Source organism: Athalia rosae, chromosome 5 (genome assembly GCF_917208135.1).
Source record: "Athalia rosae chromosome 5, iyAthRosa1.1, whole genome shotgun sequence".
Lineage (NCBI taxonomy): Eukaryota > Metazoa > Arthropoda > Insecta > Hymenoptera > Athaliidae > Athalia > Athalia rosae.
The window spans coordinates 7,279,490-7,301,224 of NC_064030.1; the positions used below are offsets into that span (position 1 = coordinate 7,279,490).

The following is a 21,735-nucleotide window of genomic DNA, read 5'->3' on the forward strand; positions in this document are numbered from 1 at the left end:
CCTGGGACGACCTGACCCTGTGGTATATGGATATGTAGATTCGCTGTGTATAAATTTGTATACCTGATTTTACCGCTACGCTTAGCGCTGTCACGTTACTCTCTCTTCCCAAGTAAGTACGTAGGCACGCGTATCCTAACGATAAAACGCATAGAGACGAAAAGTTGCCGTTCGCGAGGCAAAATTTTGGAGGAAAAAAAGAACATGATTCGTTGGAATGGAAGGAATATCTCTCGCTTAGGACACCGGAAAATCGGGGCGTATAGTTCGACCACCAGATTTGGGAAATTCTCAAAAAACGAGTAGACATGCACGTTGACGAGTGAAAAATTGAACGATTTCGCGAACCTAATATTCCGTCAGAAGATACAACGACGACGAATCCGTATCCGTATGAATCGTTGTTTTTCCCAACGTTCTTCGATATCAATATTAATTTCCTTTTGTTTAAAAACGCGCCGGCGGTAGCGCGCATATATAGGATGGAATAATCAGTGTGTAAATTAGAAGGCAAATAAAAAAAAAAAGCAAATGAAATGGAAAAAAAAAAAAAATCTCGCGTGGCATAGTTGTCTCTTCGGTATGTGAGGTGAGCAGGTAGGTTTCACAAATACATGTATACATAAAATATTATTGAGGGGGCGGGGACGACATCGCGTTAAATTGCGTAAAAAGCCAACGCAACGAAGTATACATATATACTATACGAAGGAAGGAAGTAACATCGGCGTTACTAAAAATACCCACTTATACTACATGTTGTTTAGTCCTGGCCGCTTAGTTTTCCTAGTCAAACCGCGTGTGTTTTAAATTTCAGGTTCGTCAAACAGCTGGGCTTATGCAACCTTAGCACATATACGGCGACCGAATGAATTGCTCGATCAATTTTGCGGACTATGAAGTCCCTTCGAACCCACAACGTAACTCGCGTACACTTCGGGGACGCGATGAATTTTCTTTTTTTTGTTCTCAAAAAACCTGCAGCAATCGAACGATGTCTTCGTTTTTTCCATTCCGCTGCGTCACCGAAAATTCTTTCATTTCTTCTATCTGAAATATTTCGAAGAGGAAAAATGTTTGCTCAAGACTGTACCGCGTCCCGCGATCGTTCCAGACTTTTTCTAGATGCCCTTCGTACGCTTACTGCAGCGGCATATATTATACAGCGCACGCCATATGGTCGTAACGCACGCGTGATCGCGGAAAATCCACGTGTGGCTCTGTCCGGAGTACAGATGCGACGGGGAGGGGGAGAGGGGGCGAATTTTTGGATAGGTGGATAAAATTTTTCACCCGCACCGTTAGAAGTGGCGCGAATTTTAAATTCTCGTTAAGGTGATGATTCGTGCGTGGCGTGAAATTAACGCGATTAAATTCGCGTTCGTTTTGGACGCGCGTGTTTTTCGGGGAGCGACAATTTACGTGTATACTTTACAATTCCTCGTTTCAACTACCGAGAGCGGCGTATACGTAAGTCAGCGGGTCTTGAAATTATTCGGTCTTGTAACAAGCGGGTCCGGGGCACGCGACGATTATTATTAACGAGACACCCGGTACGCATTTACACCCGTTTGTAGCGTGTCCCTCGACTTGGCTCCACCCTAAACCGTACCGAGGGGGATGAGCTCTACGAGTTTCCGCAATGTCTGTGAATACCGGCGTAAACATTTGCGGTGATATTAAAAGCTGTGCGGCCCGCGTGATGCAGGCATATAGGTAACATAAATTTATACGATCATCCGAGACAGACCGACTCCTACCGATTTTCGTGCAAAGTGAAGAGGCGGAGACGACGAACAATTCGGATATTCGCCGTCGAATGTACAACAATTTTAACTAATCGGCAAAAATTCTTCTTTTATTTATACAATTGAAAAAACTCAAATCGGTACCTATGAGGTAGAAATTGATAGAGAAAAGAAAGAAGGAAATTGAGTGAAGATTCCTAAGAAACAAATGTTCAATTTTGCAGCCGAATTGCAGAGAGGTTGGTTTAGCATAATGGACGGCATATTTGTGTAGGTATATATTAACCGGAAACCGCAGTTTATAGTTAGACATTCCAGAGTTCAAGGGTTCGGTTCTTGAATTTGTTTATACCACGGCACACTGGTATACCTTTACGAACGAAGGCCTCGCCAAGGCTTTCCCAACGACCGATCTGCGTATAAACTGTGACAATCGTTGTCCACGTTCTCATCACGCTACTGGCGTCTTCGCGCCGAGATATCGGAGGAGTTGTAACGAGCAGATAGAGCAACGAGTTTTTCTGCGACCGCGACGAGTTCGAATGAATAATAAAAATAAAAAAAAAAAATGAAAAAAAACCACGATTACATAAAACGACGGGAGAGCTAATCAGGTCGGTATTAACTCGGTATTAACGAAGGTACGAGCATAAACGAAAGCGTGTTAATTATCGGAAAGCTTTTGCCTTTATTCCTCGCGTAATTAAGCTCTCTCTCTCTCTCTCTCTCTCTCTCCAATTTTTCTTTTGTTACACGTCACGTTTTAAGTATCAAATTAATTACCGCACCCTTGTTAATCCGCGAGCTTCTACCCCTCTCGAAGTTTATCGAGAAGTTACGATATCTCGGAGTCCGGTGGACCTTGCAGTAGTAGGGCATAGCAGAGATCCGCGACTATTCTTTGTCGACGAAAAGAATAAATAAAAAAAAGAATAAAACTTAGCGTTCGGTCTGCAATCGAGCAATTCGGGTAGCTACGAACGTCGCTGAAAAGCCACCGGCTTACGTGCAGCTTACGCGCGAATAGGCCTGCCGCCGAACGTTATCGAATAAACTTCCTCCTTCCTCGAATGAGGCTCCGATGACGTGATGTCATATATTAATATCGCGAGACTCTACTCCGCATAGGTTCACGCGGGGCAGAGGGGAGGGTGAGGGGGGGACAAAAATTACTTCAGAGAGAACGCACAAGATACTCGTCGTCGAGTCGGTCATGCGACATGGGACATTAACATAACTGAACTCGGCCGGGGCTCGCGCGAGGTCCGAGGCTCTTCGGTTTATAACCATAACCATAATCATCGTCGTCATCAGGGAGAATGAACCGATGCACGAGTGCCGGACCGGAAGCTGCTCGCTCGAAGCGAACAATTAGGTCGGTGGATTAGGCGGGCCGAGGACCAGATCTGGAAATATCGCGCTCCGTCCTCCGGTCCAGGAAGAGGAGAGTAGAAGCGAAAAAACGATTAGGAAAATCGACGGATACGAGACGAATAAAGAAGCTAATGACTTCGGAAGTTTGGACGTTTAGTTTTTTCCTCTTATTTTTTTTTTCAAATAAAACTTATAAGTCAGCGGTAGAGCTGCTTCTCCTCGGATCTGTACACCGGATACCGTAACCGTCGAGGAACCGGAGAAAAGAATTAGAGGGGAATAGAATAGAATCGTCACGGTGGAGTACGCGGAGGTTGAGACCGGGATGATCCCGCAGGGTGTTCGGGGGATAGGCGTACCCGAACAATGTGCGTAAATTCCATAGGAATCCAGGAGCAGGCGAGAACACACCCGAGGTACTTTACCGCGGTTGGAATATCGAAGACTTTTCACTCCGAGGAGTCGGACTTGTCCGGCTGAGTTGAGAACCCTCGACTCCGATCCTCTCTCAGCTGGGGCTAGTTACTGATTGTGAGAGGAGACTAAAAGGCGCGGATACGGCAACAACGCCGAAGCCGTTCCGTTGCCGTTGTTGCTGCTGCTGTTACTGCTGCTGCTGCTGCTGCTGCTGCTGCTGCTGCTGTTGCTGCTGCTGCGAATGGTGTTCTTGCTGGGTGCTGATCGACGTACACGTGCATCTTTTGCCCCCGAAGGCTCCTCCCGTCATACAGGCCGATGCGAAATAAACTCGAACGCGCCCACGCACCTGGTCCAAAGCGACGCGTGCGTAAGAGCCCCATTCGACGTGTGTACGTGAAAGGGATGCGGAGTTAAGAGTGGGGAAAACGTGGACTCGCTCGCGTTTCCGACCGCGAACCTCGTGTGACTCGCGCCGATCTTCGCTACACGGACCGAAATCGGCCGCTTTTTTCGCCCCGATTTTCGGCCAGCTTCGGCGTCGAAGTTGCTCCGATGGTAGGATGAAAATTATTCAGACTCCGCACGCGAGGTCGGGTTAAAAATGACGAATTGCGAGGAGCGACTCGAGGGAGGGGATAGAAAAAATGAACAAAAATAAAATAAAAACGGAGTAATTTATATCGGGTAAAATCGGGTATAAAGTGCGGCTGAGAAAAGTAAATCTGAGCGTAATAATTCACGTTTATGACGGGCATTTGTCAGCGGTAAAACGTTCGGGCTCGATACGTGGCTCCTCATGCTTGAATAAATAAGCACTTTGTCTCGATTATTCAATCACCGGATAGCCGGCGTTCTCTCTACAGATCACCAATCACCAATCACCAATCAACCGACAAAACCGCCGTCGCGATGTGGTGGATTATTAACGCGAGAAGGATAACCATAGGTAATGCCGAGGTATTCTGTACGTCCGTTTTCACGTTTCTTCGACAGACGTACGAAGACGTGGGGAAATTTTCGAGGAACGAAATAATAACGAGAGTAGAATAAAAAAAAAAAAAAGAAAAAAAACAGAATCCCGCGAGTTTATCATCGAACCCGAAAGCTCGCTTTGATGAACCCTCGGATAAGGCTGAGGTAAATCAGAACCGCGTACATAATTCCGAGGCTACTTTCACACCGAAGTAACGAGAACGAAGCGTTGGACGACAAACGAGTAATATTTTTCTGACATTCCATTCCGTCAGCGGGTACGCGACGTAATATACCATTCGAATAAAAAATAATACTATGTTCGCGCCGAGTACAACTGACAAGTGAAAGCCTGGGATTTTCAGTTTTCGATGCGTCACCCGCCGCTAGTTTTCAAATCGAACGAAAAAGTATTTTCCTTCATCCGATTAAGTGCATCGCGATCGATCGATCGATCGAATTTCATTTTTTGAAAATTCGCATCAACCGGAGTGGGTGGATAACCGGTCGATTGTTCTCCTTATTAAAGTCACGTACAAGACGGATAAGTTTTAGATCGTCGTGGGCGGACTCTCTTTGGTTTAAAAGTAACGCAGCGAGATACTCAGCGAGACTTTCTCCGATCGACACAATACACAGATTCGGTTACAAACGCGTGCATGCGGCGGCTACGTCGCCGTTACTCCGACTACGGGAGGGAGGTATCTCTATTATCTTAGTCGCCGCTCCGTTCCCAGCTGGTTCATGAAAGTTCCTTCAAATTAACCGACGAACCGCCGCGATCTCCGCTACTTCCGAACCGCTCGCCGTGCCCACCGAAAATCGGTCCGTATCGATGTCCCGTGATTCGGGCCGAGGATAAGCGAAAATCGAGAAAAAATCGTTAGCTTTACGTACGACCGTGCGGATCAGAAGAGCTGCTGCGCGTAGGCGTTCCGCGTTGCACGTTTTCGACGAACTATAATCCGAACCGCGGGGCGAACAACGCCCGTCCGAAAGACTTTCGGAAGCTCGGCGTCGAGCCGATATTCAAATTTTTCGCCTGCGAAGTGGTCCTAAATTAATGAAATAAAGAAAAAATTATTGCCCCCGTAGGAAAGGACTACCTACTGGCGTCTGGTCGGACTCCCGGAGGTCGGTGGTAACCGCGGTTCATTTCATCGTTTGTTGTTCCGAACCAGTTCTTTCCTAAGTTGAACCGCGAACCCCCTAACTCGGTAACCGTTAAAAATGAGAAGACGCGACGACAAAAAAAAGTAAAAAGACAACGGGGGGAGGGGGGGATCGGAGCGCGGTCTCTTTTACTTCACGCGTGGGTACGAGAAATTTGAACACGTTGGTCGAAATTAACGCGATTATCGACGTCGCAACGAGGACTGCGTTTCATTCGTTATTTCTATATCTTCTGTTCACTCCTCTCTTCCCTCGGGAAACCCGAAAAATTCTTTCGATCGTTTGTGCATTTGTATACGTGCACCGTGTACACAATCTAACCCACCTATATACGCGCAGGGTCGAAAGTTAATTTCGTCGAGTCCGTACGGACCAGGTGGTACTACGTACGTCCAGTTTTTTTTTGACATGTGTCATCGGACGACAATGAGGCTACTAATTGCGAGTGAGGAAGATTTGCCGCGAAGTGAGTAGCCGGTCGTAGAGAAATAGGAAGAAAGAAGTTATTCATTTTCATGTGTATCTGACCGGATTCAATAAGACACGTCACACTCCGTACGTGTGTATATAATATAATGAAATATGTATACAACGAAATGACATCGCGTACGGGTCCGGGTATACGTGTACACCTATAGGTAATAAAACGGGGTATCATCAACCACGAAGATTTCCGGAGCGAATAATAAGAATAACGAGTGAGTGAGGCGAATGAAAAAAAAAAATAGAAAAAAATAAAAAAAAAAGGAGGAAAAAAGGGATAAATAAACTAAAGATGAAATCCATTCCCTTTCACGAACCAGCGCGTGAGTATAACGTCAAGCGAATGTCGAGACCCCATCGTCTCTGGAACGTCCGGAGCAGTTTGAAACCTTGAGGTGAGAATACTGCAGCGGTCTGGGTGGTCAACGACGACGGGGTATTACCGTGTTATACTATAGCCTGTTACCTACCTACCGGACCTGCATAGAGAGAAGGGATTGCAAAGAAAATGAACGAAATGAACAAAAAGAAAAAAAGAAAAAATTCATTCAACGGTCAAAATTCGGCTCGTACGAGAGGAGCCGAAGCGCGCGATCGAACGACTACCTCCCAAAGTGCACAGGTAACCGTCAGGGTCGCTCGAAATTACGAATATCGGTCGAGACACATCGGAGGAAAAATCGGGGACCGCGCGAGTCTTCGATCGAACTGGACTCGTCTTGCTTCTGTTTTATTTTTATTTCTTTTGAATCTTTAAAAATCGGGGAAAACGTGGTCGAAGAACGGAGGACGTTGTAACCCTGTGCCGGAATGCGGGACAGTGGCGATCATGGAAGCGGCACGCGCCTCTCTCTTCCCATGCATCTACCTCGTGCCTATGATACGCAGAGAGAGAGAGAGAGGGGGAGAGAGAGAGAGAGAGAGAGAGGGAGAGAGAGAATTTGGGGGATCTCGGGCGCGCCCGATGCAGACCGCAAAAACGTGGCCCGACGACCTTACCGTCTCTCTCCGTAGTAACGCCGGCAAATTCATTGCTCTTACTGGTCAGTGGTCACACGACGACGACGACGACGACAGTTACTTAACGGATCTCGAGCCTCTCTTACGACGACGTATCGCGCCACGCGGTACGAGAGAAACTCACAGGAGTCTCCGGGATACTTTCGACACTCTCCCTCGACGTGTAGTGAGGAGGATATTTTACATACACCGTATACCTACCTACGACGCGTACGCCTGCAGCATCCTACACTATATACCATACGCGTCAGGCTCCGTTCTGCAGTTCCTGCAGAACCAAAAGTTCTTTGTCAGAGAGTCTCTACTGTTATTTTTACGACTGACTCCAGGGTCCAGACGAGAAATGGTCTCGCATTCTCAGCTGCTGACGCGTCTGATAATTATTTAGAATCGGTCTAAAAGTCGCGTCGGAAACGGCACCGGTATAGCTCGTACCGCGTACCCCGAATTCCCCGTACCTCCTCGATTATTTAAAAATTTTACGTCTCACCGGTTGAAGAAATTTTTGCACATCCGCAATAATAATTCCTACCGCGAACGCGCGGCTTTTATTCGTCGCGATATTCGACGATTTCAACGAATAATTGAATTCGAATAACGAACGACGGTAGAAAAAAAAAGTTATTCGATCGACGGTGGGCAATCTACCGTGTATATACCCACGGCCTACGCAACGATACCATCTAGGCGACCTTGAGATATATATTTTTTGGTGTAAAAGGATCGAAACCTTGAATTTCTAAATTACGGCGTTGAGAATCCCTGATCGATCCAGCTTCGCACTGATACAAGACGTCTGTCCATCCATCCATCCATCCGTCCGTCTGTCCGTCTGTCTGCTCGCCGCCTCCGATGCAAATCCTCCGTACACGGACGGAATATATGTGCTAACCCGACCCCACTTTTCTCCGTTCTCCTCTCTTATACTCCTTCTCTCGGCGCTCTCGTCTCTCTCGTCTCTCGTCGACACAAGGTGAACATACCTATTCCGTAAGAATATCGAGACCGAAAGAGGCTGACTGACAATGAGACGAGGCGTTGTCCGCAGCGGCGGCCGAAGAGACGGTGCGCGGTGGTCACCGCTTCGACGATGTCCAGTTTCTACGCGCGCCGGTACGGCGACGTGAAAAGTTTTTTGCGATAAAACGTCACTTGATGTTTTCACCTTCCGTCGTACGCAGCGCGTACCGGCCACCACCTCGTGTATCAGGTGAAAGTGCTCCCCATACACCCTCACCTGGTGAATTTTGCTGCGCGCCAAAAATTTATAGACGAGCAACTCTCGGAAGCATCGAATGAAGTAGGTAATAGGTTTACGCCTGCGGGCCGTTCACGAGATCCCAAGGAAGCGGTTGCACTACCGAAATATAATAAGAATAGCGGTTTCGCTGGCGCGTGGCGATACTCGGGAGGGCCTATCGCACCGCGTTACAGCGTTCGGTCAGAGCGAACGTATACACGGTGTAACCGGTGGACGAACACCTCGGAGTACGCGACGAAGCCCTCTCGCGCACACCATCCGATGCAGCGGCGGTGTTGAAAATCTCGAGATGGTTTCTTCGATTCGTTTTATTTCTGATTTCGTTTCCTCAGCCTCAGCGAGTTATCCCGCCAAGAGCGAGCGGTTAACATCGCGAGGACGTGCGAATCGAAGGGGCGCGATGTGTCGGAGGATGCGCGGCGGATGTTATCGCGCGTCTAGCGTAATTCGCGAAAACGCGTGAGGAAAACCTTCGACGAATCTGGTTCGTCGTTCCGAGTGGTATACATCGGCGGCTCGGGCAACGGTCCACCTCCGCGACTCCTTTACAACGGATGCTACCGGGACCGAAAGTTCCCATGACTTTCGCTCCGAACGAACCATTGAGAACAAACAGCTCGCCTTCCTCGTCTCGACTACGCTTTGTCCGCATTACACGGAATTAGAACGTCGCGCGCGCCACTTTCCACTCCATTTTCTAAACATTCGTGAAATAATCGACTATAACTTTTTTTGCCGATGAAAAACGAAAAGCGTCGCGATCGTTCGATTACTCGAAACGTCTCGATTCCGTACGGCTTCTTCCCCCGACCCTGTTGCGGGCAAGTGTCCAGAAATTAGCATTTTTTAATCCTCCACTTCCTCCGCTCGCGGCCGACAACGTTGCTGCAGTTCTGTTATTCGTGTGTACCTCCCGCGCCTTCATCTCCGTTTCGCGTCGTTCCCTTTCCTTTTCGTTCTCCCTCTCGCTCGATGGATGGATTTTCATCCTTCTCGCCTCGAGGTTCCCCGCCGCCGACACGCGCATCATCTCCAGACTCCAGACTACCGGTGAGCGTGTAACGGCGTCGCTTCACTTTTCACTTCACGCGCGCATCGTCTTCGCCCCGGTCCTCGGACTCCGGATGACCCGTAAGCGCGCGTACGTTCGACGACCGATCGAGCTCCGAATCTAAGATCGCCCGTCCCTGTCCCTCTCGCCCCCCCCCCCGTCGCGGGACGCGACTTTGCGAAATCGCAACGGGAATGCAATTCGCTCGCTCTGGTGTACACGCGCCTAAGAAGGTGGACCGTACAATAGCGAGGTGGTTTTATGTATATACGTGTAATCGGTTAGTGAACTTTGCTGACGACTATAGGAACATCGGAAGGAGGAGAGGAGAGAAAGAAAGAGAAGAGAAGAAGAAAAAAAAAAAAAAAAAAAATTGTATAATGCGAAGCGGCAACGCGACACATTCCTTTCTTCCTATGCGATACCTAGAAACTATTTTATATAGTAGTAAGACGAGATGTTCGGCGAGTTCGTAAGTCAAGAGTTGTTTCTAGATAAGAGAGGAGCTCGCGCTACGTTGTACACGCGGAGCTGCGGAGAGGCAGGAGGACATCCCGACGCTCGGGGTATAATTGAAAAATAAAAATGTGGAGAAAAAAGAAAAAGCCACAGCCGGAGGTACGATAGGCGACGTTGGAATAAACTAGGTAAGGTACAGGAATCGGTATGGCGTTCACGTATACGCAAAGCCGATGGTACCGGGGTATGGGTGGATAAGACAGCGAGCGCACCACTCATGACTTGAAGAATGTTTATACTTCCTATTTATGAACGCTGACACGAGTCATGCAAAGTTTTCCCAGATTTACAGAGACGCGCGCAATAAGCGATGTATGTGTCTCCACGCGTTCGGTTATCAATTTCCCTCGTCTTTGGAATGACGTCAGAGACGAAAATTGTCAAAAATTAACCGGAATGGTATGACGAGACTCACCGCAATATCCGAACACGTGCTGGTAGCGTACGTCATCTAGTAACCCGCGACTATACGCGGAGTGTAGTTTTGAATAATCAAGGTACGTACGACGTACCGGAACCGGCGACGCGATCAAACGGAGAATAAAAATGAAAATTCTTTCAGTCACTTCGCATTTCGCGTTTCACCGAAAGCGGGGAATAAACCGCGTCGGGACACGTTTTTTTTTTTTTTTTTCTTTTCAAATGACGAATCTAGGGGCATCGTCTGTACCTCGCGTCCGTGCGGAAGGTATGCAGAGGTATTGTACATTTTTTAGATAATATCGAGATGCGAAAAATGAATGAAAAAAAAAAAATCGGCCGATATGCGCCGTCCGTATCATTACAATCCGCCGATCTTCGATAGTTCCGAGATTTGGACCGTGCGACTTTGTCCGTTATGCGGATATCAGTGATTCTAGGGTAAAACATAACGGTTTCGGACGGATCGGAGTAGGGTACGTGTACCTCCTCTCGTTGTCGCGCGACGTACCTATATTCAAAGCAGCCGCGTATTACCCGGGTCGAAATGACGGACCCCCGCCGATATTACGGACGAACCGCAACACGCCGCGATCTCAACTGCGCAGAGAAAATGAAGAAGAAGCGGACGATATTTCCTAATACCCGCGCGCGCAAGGATAAATATGATTATTAATCCGCGAGCGGTCGGTTCAAAGTACACCGCGTATACACGACACGACACATCGGTCGGATCCGATCATAACCCGCGACGTATGCGTGCAGGTTATCGATGGAATGGAAAAAAAGAAAAAAAATTGCACCTGTGACTCGACCGAAACGTGTATAACAACGCGACGTCGACAATTGACGCGTACATATTTTATATAAATTTCGCGTCATTTTTTGTGCTCGAGAAACTTCATCCCTTACAGCGCTGCGACGCGTAATCGATTTCTGGTGAGCCACGTTCAATGGCGCGTGTTACACATGACCTCCCCCTTCCCCCGATGAGTCGAAAAAAACTTTTCAATTATTACTCGTTCTAATTTCTTTTTCTGTCTCGGCCGAAATGGGGCATAAATATACCGCGCAGGGTGGTATAATAATCGCGGAGGAAAAACTTTTTTACCGCCCAGACGGTATCGATTCTATATTTGACTCACCCGCCGCATCCATCGCTATATATCATCATCATATTTTACACGCCGCCCTACGATACGTTGCGCGCATTTTTTTATTTTATTTCCTTTTTTCTTTTTTTCAACAAACTCCAACGCCTTCGACCGGCCATCGTCGTACGCGTTGCAACTGGAGTCTCAGCATTCCAATAATCGGCTGAATTTTGACGGAACTTTTATCTTTCACCTGTGGAGTAAAAATTGAGGTGACTCTGAGAGGTGTTTCAACCCCGTCAGATGACGACGACGACGAGGACGACGACGTCTAACCCGTGCGACGCCCACGTCGATCGCGTTTTTTTTTCATCGCATAGGTCGAGAAACGCGCAACGGCTCCGGTTAGCCAGGCAAATATGCGGTAAAATTCTACCATCCCTGCCACACAGTCGAGGCGAGTATTATAGAGGTGGGCCACGTCGTAAACTGCACCAACCTTGCCGGGATAATCGATATAATCCGTCTTTCGTTTTTTGTCCGTCTATAATATTTTTCGGTGTACAACGTGGGTTGGGAGATGTGTTTTTTTTTGGGACACCGATTTCGCTCGATCGCGACCGAACGACATTCGGAAAAATTGGAGGAATACCTGTCTAATTGCAAGCCGCACAGGTACAAGTATGGAAACAAATTCCGATGCAGTTGGTACAAATTTAACGACGTCGACGACAGGAAATGATCCCGACGATTTTATGAAAACTATTTTCACCCTATAACACTCGACCATTTCCAACATAAAATCGAATCGCGCAGGGCGCGAAGGTCACGTCGGTATATCGGCCGATCGATCACCGTGCATCGCATAAAAAGGGCATACTCGTATCGTTGGGTAATTAACGATAATTTTCTGGGCATTTTCGATCGGTGAATATAATAAGCGAGGCGTAATCGAGCGTAGAGATCTCAGCTGCGTTCGAACACCTCGTATCGATCGGCGATCGTTTCACGAGTCCAAGTATAACGAACGAACGTTTTGTACATGAAAAGTTGCGGAGCCGGTAATATTTCGTGTAACGCGAGACGACCGCGTCGTTCGATCGATCTTCGACTCGTTTCATCGGTGTTGCGATCTTTCGATACCGAAAATCCCATTCGATTCGCACCGTCGATCGGCACGCGCGTGCCGTCCGCACCGCGTGCTTTCCGCGCCGCATCGTACGGGAGGTTCAAGTCAACGAATCGCAACAGCTCGCTACGCGAACTTTAACCTCCCCGACGAACCCCGGCGAACTTTCACCTTTCCACACGAGCCAAAGGTCGAATTATCAGCAGAAGCGGGCGCGGGTGACGTGCGCGCGTCTAACTCGCACAACTCCCCGATGATTTTTTTTTTCTTAAACAGCAAAACGTGCGAAAATCGCGACGCGAAATTCCGAGCTTTCCGGATACGATGAACATCCCCGAAGTCGATCGGCGATCTCCGATCCGTCTGTCCCGCTCGCAAAAAAAAAAAATCTTTCGGGGGGTTTTCGACCCGATATTACCAACGTTATATTAAAGTCGGCGCGCGGAGCACCGCCGCGACTCCCAGAGACTCCGCAGAGCCGCCAGACTTCTCAGACTCCACAGACTCTGGAGAGCAGGTAGATAGAGAGAGGTGGGTGGGTGGGTCGCTGCTGTATCTGTATATACCCCCCGACTCCCACGTGGCTGGCGCCCGCGCCTCTTCGAGACTGCGGGTAGGTACCGTACCGTACCGTACGTACGTACCGAGCACGCAGGCGAGAAAAGCTATATTTGACACGCCGACTACAAGTGCGTTGTTATATCGATTCCACTCGGGTACCATATTTCTCGGTATTTATAGTCGTAAACCACCGCGGCAACGCCACGGAGCAATTACCCCTGCGCCCCTTCAACTCCACCTAATTTTTATCCCGCTCAAGAGAGGAAAAAAAAAAAAAAAAACAGGGTAATCGATCTCGGTGCGAAATACAAGAAGGATGTTAGAATAACGAAAGAGAATTACATTTCGCAGGAACGTACAAGCGACTACGGTCGTATCGTGTGGTTGGTGATGAAATCCTGCGAGGAAAGTGTTTAGAAGAACCGTGAACGGGATGTACGTACCTACGCGCGATACGAGACACGCAACAACTCCGGTATACAACGACGAGTCGGAGGTGCAGCAGCCTGCAGCAGGGGCAGAACGGCTACTCGCACACGATCGGCGTGAGCCAGCTGCGCCTTTTTCGTCGAAGTAGGGGGACGGACGATCGGAAACCACGTTAGCGCGGACGCAACGTGTACTTCGATGTACACGCAGGGAATCGGGAGAGAAGGAAAAAGGGAACGAATATCGCACGGGGAGCCGACTCGCATCGCTCCTTTACTTCTCTCGGGCCACCTCGCCCCGAAAGAAGTCCCATACGCCCCGGACGGGGCGGGCTCACGCAGTCCGCCGTATTACTGGAGGGAAAAGATTATCGCAGCTTTGTTTTTCCGCCTCCCTTTATACATTTTCTCGCTGTCGGAGTCGCGCCACGTGGTCGGTCTCAACCGTGGTAATTTTTTCATTATCTTCAATTTTCTTACCGTATCGCTTCTATACCCGAAGCGATATACAACGCCGTTGGATCGGTTCGTCCAACGTCTCGTGGACTGTGTTATTTATTTGTAAGACCGTAGAAGGAGCTCATCTCCGAACTTCATATCATCGTCGTTTATGCCTCTGCATACCGTGATAAATACACGACGATCGCTGCGAAGGAGTGAAATAACAAGAGGGAAGAGAGGTAGGTATGCGTGTGGGTACGAGGCGGAGTGCTCGCGGTGGGTAAAGGAGATAAGAGGGGGTCGTGGATACCTAGGCGAGTCGTGAATCATAAGCTAGTTAATCGCGGCAATCGAATCGGAATGTTCTGTGAGTCTATCTGCGTTACGATTATTAACGTTGTACGGATCCGTCACATACCGCCGTTCAAGACGATCGTTCCTGGAAGTCCGTGTGTGTTTAACGTACACGAGTATAATGCGGACCCTAAGCAGAGAGAATATCCCATGATATCACGGGCGGGAATTTTAACGGGTTTCACCCGCGCGTTGCGCGTAAAAGGTGAATCGGAGAACCGATTCCGTACAGATGTACAATAATAATAAAAACAGGGAAATACAGGAACAAAAGCGAGCAATAATACAATGTGACAAGAAGAGACTCACCACGTGAACGCTGGGCAACCCGACGGGATCGTTTTGCTTCTTGTCGGTTTTCTTCGCCTGTCTTTTCGCTTTGCTTTCGAGAAAACGTTGCTTCAGTACCTGAGTGTCCTGGATGTTTTGTTCGACTAGTCCGTTGAAGCTTTGATCGAACCTCGGTATGCAGTCGGTCTGCCGCCTCCGATAACTCTCGATCCTCCTCCTCAGTCTGTCGACGACCGCCTGTCTCTTCGGGGTCAACACATCCCCCATACCCGGGGCTTGACCCATTTGTAATTGTTGCAGTTGATTCTGGTGATTTTGTAACTGTTGCTGTTGCTGCTGCTGCTGCTGCTGCTGCTGCTGTTGGCTAACGTTAAGATCCACGGATTGTTGCACTCCGCCGATTTGGCAGGCGTTTTGTTGTTGCTGCTGTTGCTGTTGCTGTTGCTGCGATCCGCCCACACAGGCCGAGGCGGATCCCGCAGGGGGGAGTTGAGGGGGCTGCCGGGGCAGGAGCCCCCCTGCCTCCATACAGCCCCCGAGGTCCAGTGCAGGGTACGCCAGCTCAATGAGAACCTCTGGTCGCCCCGACGCCGCCACGGGGTGTCTCCGCCACCTCGATTATCTCCTCGCGCATCCTCCTCACCCTCCGCTGATTGAGTTTAAAAAATTCCTCCCTCCTTTTCGTGAAACTGTTGTTATCCCCCGGTGTTATCCGATCCGATTTCTGCTGCGGCACCTCCGATAATCGTTGGTATGTTTTCTCGTACATCTGCAGACGATTTTACTTGTTATTCGACATGTGTGCGCCCGTGGCGTTCATTCGTCTATCTCTACACATGTTGGGGGGGGGTATTGTTGCCGTTTTGTACAAACGATGACTTTTGCAAGTCGTCTCTACGCATATGTAAACAATTAACGTTATTAACTTGTGTTTGGAGAAGAGAGAAACGGCACGCGCTAGCGGCACCCACCACCGGCTTCGGTGGAGATTTTAAAGGCTCACCGTCTCGTCGAGCCACGTGATGTAAACAACGCGGTGACATTCGCCATTATCGTCGCAACGCGTATATTCATTTTCATCGGTCGGATCTCTGTACGAGCGAAAAGTGTTCCCCCTTATATATTTCCTTACACGAAATAACACCGACCGTCCGTGTTTATCTCTATCGATGTATACGTGCTCATACAGTGAGATTGTATTTTTCACGCGGCTTATTGCAATCTTACCTCGTTACATGCACACGCGCCTACGTACTTGCGTTTATTTATTCGTGTAATATATATATATATATATATAATTTATCAACGATGAGCTAAAAATTCTGTTTTTTTTTTTCTTTTTTTTCTTTTCTTTTCTTTAACGTCGTTTGTTCCAACTCTCGGCGAATAAATAAAGCAGCTGATACCGAGGTTTTAATATACTGCCTACGGTCACTCAAAGTCAATTGTTAATATTGCACTTTCCTTGATTCGTAGTAACCTATATAATCACAAACGATGATAATTAACACTTTTGGACATCGTTTTTTCTCTATCTTTTTTTTGACGAACAAATCTTTAAGCCGGTTTTTTAATTTCTACGGTACTGTACAGTGTCGCGCGAAAATTGAACCGATGAGATAATAAAAAATATATCGTCGTTTCGATCGAACCGAAAAACTGTGGATCATCACTCTTCTCACGAATCACGTACACACGAGGATAACTATAGTGATTTCACCGATACGGCGGCGGTATCCTTTGTTGGGAACAGTTTAATCGAGTTCACCTAGTAGTATCGCGTGAATTATCCCGGCACCGGATCGCGTCGTACGATAAATACGAATACGCTGGATCCTCGTCGACGACGACGTCGACGACGACGACTGGGTTAGCTACGACCGTTTTGAAAGGCACTGTGCACGACACTGACTGATCAAATGAACATGAGAGGCAGCGCGAAGGGGGATTCAATGTTTGTGTTTGTCGTAATGAAACGACGTAGAGGAGGAGAACGAGGAGTAGAAGGAGGAGGAGGAGGAGGAGGAGGAGGAGGTGGAGGTGGAGGAGGAGGTCGTGGTGGTGGAAACGCTCGGAGATCCTCAGATTCGTTGTTGGCGAAGCAGCGGAATAAAGCGAAGCGAGGTGAGGATAGAGGAGAGAGGATAGGATTGTCTCGACTGTCGTCCGTCCGGCAAAAGGCGACGTCGAATGCGCGGGGCTGGACGTCACAACAGGTAGTTGGGCGATCGCGGCGTGCCCGCTCCGTTTCTCTCGGCCACCGTAGAGAACGAGAAAGAAGTGCTGGGGAGAGAGAGAGAGAGAGAGGGAGAGAGAGAGAGAGAGTAAATTAGAACGGGAATTCCGAGGGTGCGAGGGAGAGGGGGATATGGAACGCGACATCCATCCGCGCACGAACAAAACCACCGTAGGCGAACGTAGTAGGGTAAAATAAGAGGGAGAAGGGGCCCCGGGTCCCCGACCGACCGGGCGAACGGCGAGGGGCTAAAAGAGAAGGAGAGAAACGAACCGGTGTACTCGCCGCTCCGCCGAGAATCCCTCCGCATACACGACACAACTGCCGCTCGAAGCCGTTGCTGCCTTCTGGATGCTCTGCTGCCGCTGTTGCAGCTCCGAACCCAACCGTACGAAACCAAGCCGCACACCCGACGACGACGACGTCTCGACGTCGTCGTTCTCTTTCCACAGCGAAGAGACGGGGCCCGGGAGAGAGAGACGATCGGCTACGATACGCTACGCTGTCCTTTGGTTCGCCGGGGAAGAGGAGGCATCTGCGATCGGAGGATCTGTGTATATTCCTTCTCTTCGGCTTCTTTCCTTTATTTATTCAAAAAATTGGACACCGGTAGAACGCACCGGTGTTTCAAGCATCGTTCGACCTTTGTATTTTTTAGGGAATATAATAAAAAATGAGGATAATACGATTGAAATTCTTTTTTTATACCGGAACCGCACACTTGTTCGATCGGTATGATTTTATATTTTGTTGTTGTTTGCTTTTCGAACGTACTGGACAACACGTATCAACGCCGACGTTGTTGACACATGTCAATTGTGCGATCGGACGCCGAGAGAATGAGCGAATGAATTGCATCGGTGGATCGCGGTGAACGCGGAGTTCAATGATTTCAACGGAAACGTCACCGTTGTCGTCGAATAGTCAGTGAAACACAACATAGCTCAACGTAACGTGTAACACAACACACAACACAACATAACCTAACCTCACCGTTCAACTGTCACCGGGTCCGAGGAAGTGGTGAATTAAATTGTATCGGGGTTTATTTCGATCGTTCGAATGTCGAATGAGAACGGTTTGACAAGGGATGTGGCGAAGGATAGAAGAAACGCAAACCGCCGTTTCGTTTAACCCTGTAGAACGCGCGGGGCCATTACCACAACTGCGCGTGGGTACGGGGGCATATATCGTTCAAACTGCAAACCATAATTACAGGGAAACGAAGTCGAGGTAGTCTGGTTGTCGAGGGATGAACTTACTTGTGGATTTTAACGTCGGTGGGATCGAACGCGAGCCGACCTATCCTGCTTTATTTTCAGTAGCGAAGGAGAGCGTATACCCGCACATGCTCTCGACACTACCCTCCGGCGTTTACTGACGATTCCGGCCCGATGTGATTCGGAAAGCGGAAGTTTGGGGGGCGCCACCGACCGAGAGGGAAACTATCCCTAACAAATGCAAACCACCGATTCAAACTCACCATCGGGCCAGATGGCATCGGCAAACTGGTTCTGTGTTCTGGTCGCGCCGAATGTGTTCTTTACTTTGAATTTACTTGGAATCAAAGTTGACATCAACTTACAATCGGCGTTGACTGAAAATTACCAATCATCAGTCAACGCGATCGGAAGCAAATATTTGATCGTTTTCAAGTACCAATTCTGAGACAAATGGTGTCCAGATCGGAAGACCGATTTCACGTCTTGCAAATTTGGTTTTTTGGGCGCAAAATACAATAGATTAGAGGCGTACTAACGATTTTAGAATTATGCAATTCTTGGCTATGTAAATCCAGACAGTCGAAGACCACGACCCTCGATTTTTTTTCAATTGATTTTCAACGTATTTCTAGCTCAGGAATTCAAATCTGATAACTGAATTTACCTACCCCTAAAGATAGCCCAATTGCCGTCAATTCTTCTATCAGAAATTGGTTTTACCGGATCAGGGATGAAAGATTACCGGTAAAGGAATCGTTTCTGAAAAGCTTGTCGATACATCAACCCTCCTAGAGAAAATTGTTGCTGCTTGTCGAGCTCTGCATTCTCATTACGAAAGGAGTCAAAAAAATAATAAGCGAGTCAATTGTATCGGCGGCTGAATAACGATACTTACGGAGTCGAAAATTCAAAAGTCTACCCTTAGCATACCGACCTTGGAAAATGGATAACAGTAAGTTGATGATCGACCTACCCTTCACGAGTCGGTAAATTATCAGCAGTGCATACATGAGTTAAAAAGTCCGCTACGTGGATTACAGTCGGTGCAATACCGGCTGTTGTATTTTATCTTGCGAGAAACTTTGTTCGCCCATGGTAACTTTCGTAAATAAATGTGGCGGCGCCACCAAATCGAATGATGAGGGTTGCATCCTGTAGGGGTAGGAATGGACCACAGCATCCCTGAAGGAACGGGGAAAAAAACCTCCACGATGGCGAGTTGCATATGATCAGGCGGGCGATGCAATTCCGTGCACCGTATACCTCGATACCGATAGAAATTGACCCGAATCGACTGAAATTCGAACTAATCTTACTCTGAACTTTATGAGGAGATTGAAAAGACACTCCGTGCCTTCACAAGTTCTAAAATTCAAATTCAATCGCCGAAAAATCCATCAGGGATTAATTTCATATCGAGTCCTCAGTGGCTGATGGGTCGGCGATAATCCGGGGGCGAGTCTCGTGAAATTTTTTCCATTATAATCCTGATAAAATGGCAACAATAGGGAATTTTTTTTTTTTTTTTCTCTCTTCTTTCGCGATGGTTGACGACGGGTCGAAACTGACGGCTTTATAAACGCGAAAGTAACATCATATAGCCGTTACCGCGAGGATCACATAGCCAGGGTTGATATCAAAACCCGATTCCGCGAACGTATAGGAAACGTCAACCGACACAATGCCCATACACAAAGTTTGAATAAAACGGTCGTCTACCCGCGACAATACGAATTGAAAACTCGTCCGAATAATCAGAACACACAAATCTCACGGAGCGGGCAGTTCCACACATCCCTACACACTTACGTGCGGTCGAATCGCGGAAACGAACCACGCGGATGAATTTACTCGAATATCAATTGTTCCGAAACAATCATCTCGCCCATTTATCCCGAATGTATTCAAATCCCGTCCGATGTTTCGGGTGAATGCGAATCGCAGACAAAAAACTGCGTCGCACATCGCAAAAGATCGGCGAGTAAAAAGTCAGCTGGGCTTGTCGATCGAATAATCGTGTGAAATATTTTCTGTTTTCCTCGACCTCGAAGTCGAGTCGTCTTTTTTTGCCGATTTCAATACATCGCAGGGTTGCGGCGATCGCTCGACAGTGTTCCGCCCCTGTTTCGAAACATGTACGATCGAGTTATCCGTCGTCGGTGGTTCTTTTTTTTTTTTATTTTCGAAACTTTTTTTTCATTTCATTTGCCGGCGCGGTGTTTTCACCCCAAAAAAAAAAATGTGGAATATAGATCGATGAACGCGATACTCGTCGAGGGGGGGTGGGGTCGGTGAAGATAGTCGACGACTGTTGCGTACAATTCTCCCCTTTGCTCCCCGCATCGGCATCCCTCTCTCGTCGTTCTGCAGGGCTCATCCACGCGCTCAATAGCCGGTATTGTTGTCCTGTCTGCGAACGAAAAAAAGCAACAAAAAAAAAAACAACAACAAAAATGGAACGGAGAGACAGAAATAAGTGAGAGAAGAAAAAAGCAAATATGGTAGCGACGCGCTGCACACGATGGCAAAAAAAAAACAAAACAAAAAAAGAAAACAAGTCGCTCCCGAACCACGAAAGAATCGGTTAAGGGTGCACGTCGAAGCCGCGAAGGAATTGCAGAGCTTCTGAATAGCCTGAATAAAAACGAACGAAACCGGGGCCAATCTACCTTATACACACGTTGTGTACACACGTATACACGCCAAACACACGCTCGCGGCATTTGTCGACACGTGCGAGACACGCGGATACGACGTTACGCGCGCGGCAACTCAATTCTTCCTAAATACATGAAAATTGAAGCCGTACGCGCGGATACGGCTACCGAGGGATCCGTACGCTCTTCGATTATATGAAATTGATTCGGTCGCCGAGGATATTAACGAGGGTGGAGAAATAATTTTTCGAAAAAAAAATTTGTCGACTCGAACAATTCTACGTACCTAGTTTGAACGGTGTTGCGCACTGTGACGGTTGGACCTCACCTAATTAAAATAAAGGAGAAGATTATTCGGTGTCCCGCACGCCACGGGCACCTCAATGTAGATAAGGACTACCGTTCGTTCGGCTAACAAATCGTTGGTAGTAAACGTGGACGCTACTCGTATGTAGGACGGTTAGCTCGGATCGTATAATCGTAATATTCGGCCGGGTGTAACAAGTAGCGATTCCAGGTGGGTGTGCGCGGCGACTGCATTTATCGTACGCGCTGCAGGTACGCGCGGTGCGGCTCGTTAATATATCGGAGGTGAAGCGTCGCTCCAGATAGAGATCGGGAGATGAATGGCTCCCAATTAACAATTGTATCTCATCGTTGACGGCGCTGAGGGTATAGTATAATATGTACGGGAGGAGCCGAAGTTGACGCGGTGGGGATTTCACGGGTAAGGTTGAGGCGCTGCGGGCCCGGATCTGAGGGCTGTCGGGGGAGGCGAAGGGATGACGATAATTGAACGGGTGGTAAAATATCACCGGGCGACTGGCGTTCTTCAATTTAGAATTTAATTAAAAAGTCTTTGAGCGAGGAAGAATTGTGA

General features: G+C 48.1%; 1 protein-coding gene across 5 annotated transcripts in view; it reads right to left on the bottom strand.

Annotated features, from left to right (window-relative positions):
- Nucleotides 1–18,233, bottom strand: part of LOC105685894 (neurogenic protein mastermind) — a 137,512-nt gene extending 119,279 nt beyond the window's left edge. For 2 of the 5 annotated variants that reach the window (XM_012400356.4, XM_020852300.2), the window contains exon 1: nt 14,758–17,171. In XM_012400356.4, coding sequence (XP_012255779.2) covers nt 14,758–15,267 — 510 coding nt within the window. In that variant the 5' untranslated portion in view covers nt 15,268–17,171. Of the gene's footprint in view, nt 1–14,757; nt 17,172–17,248 lie in introns of those variants that run through there. The other 3 variants (XM_012400357.3, XM_012400354.3, XM_020852301.2) reach the window with 2 other exon arrangements.
- Nucleotides 18,234–21,735: the final 3,502 nt, after the last annotated feature.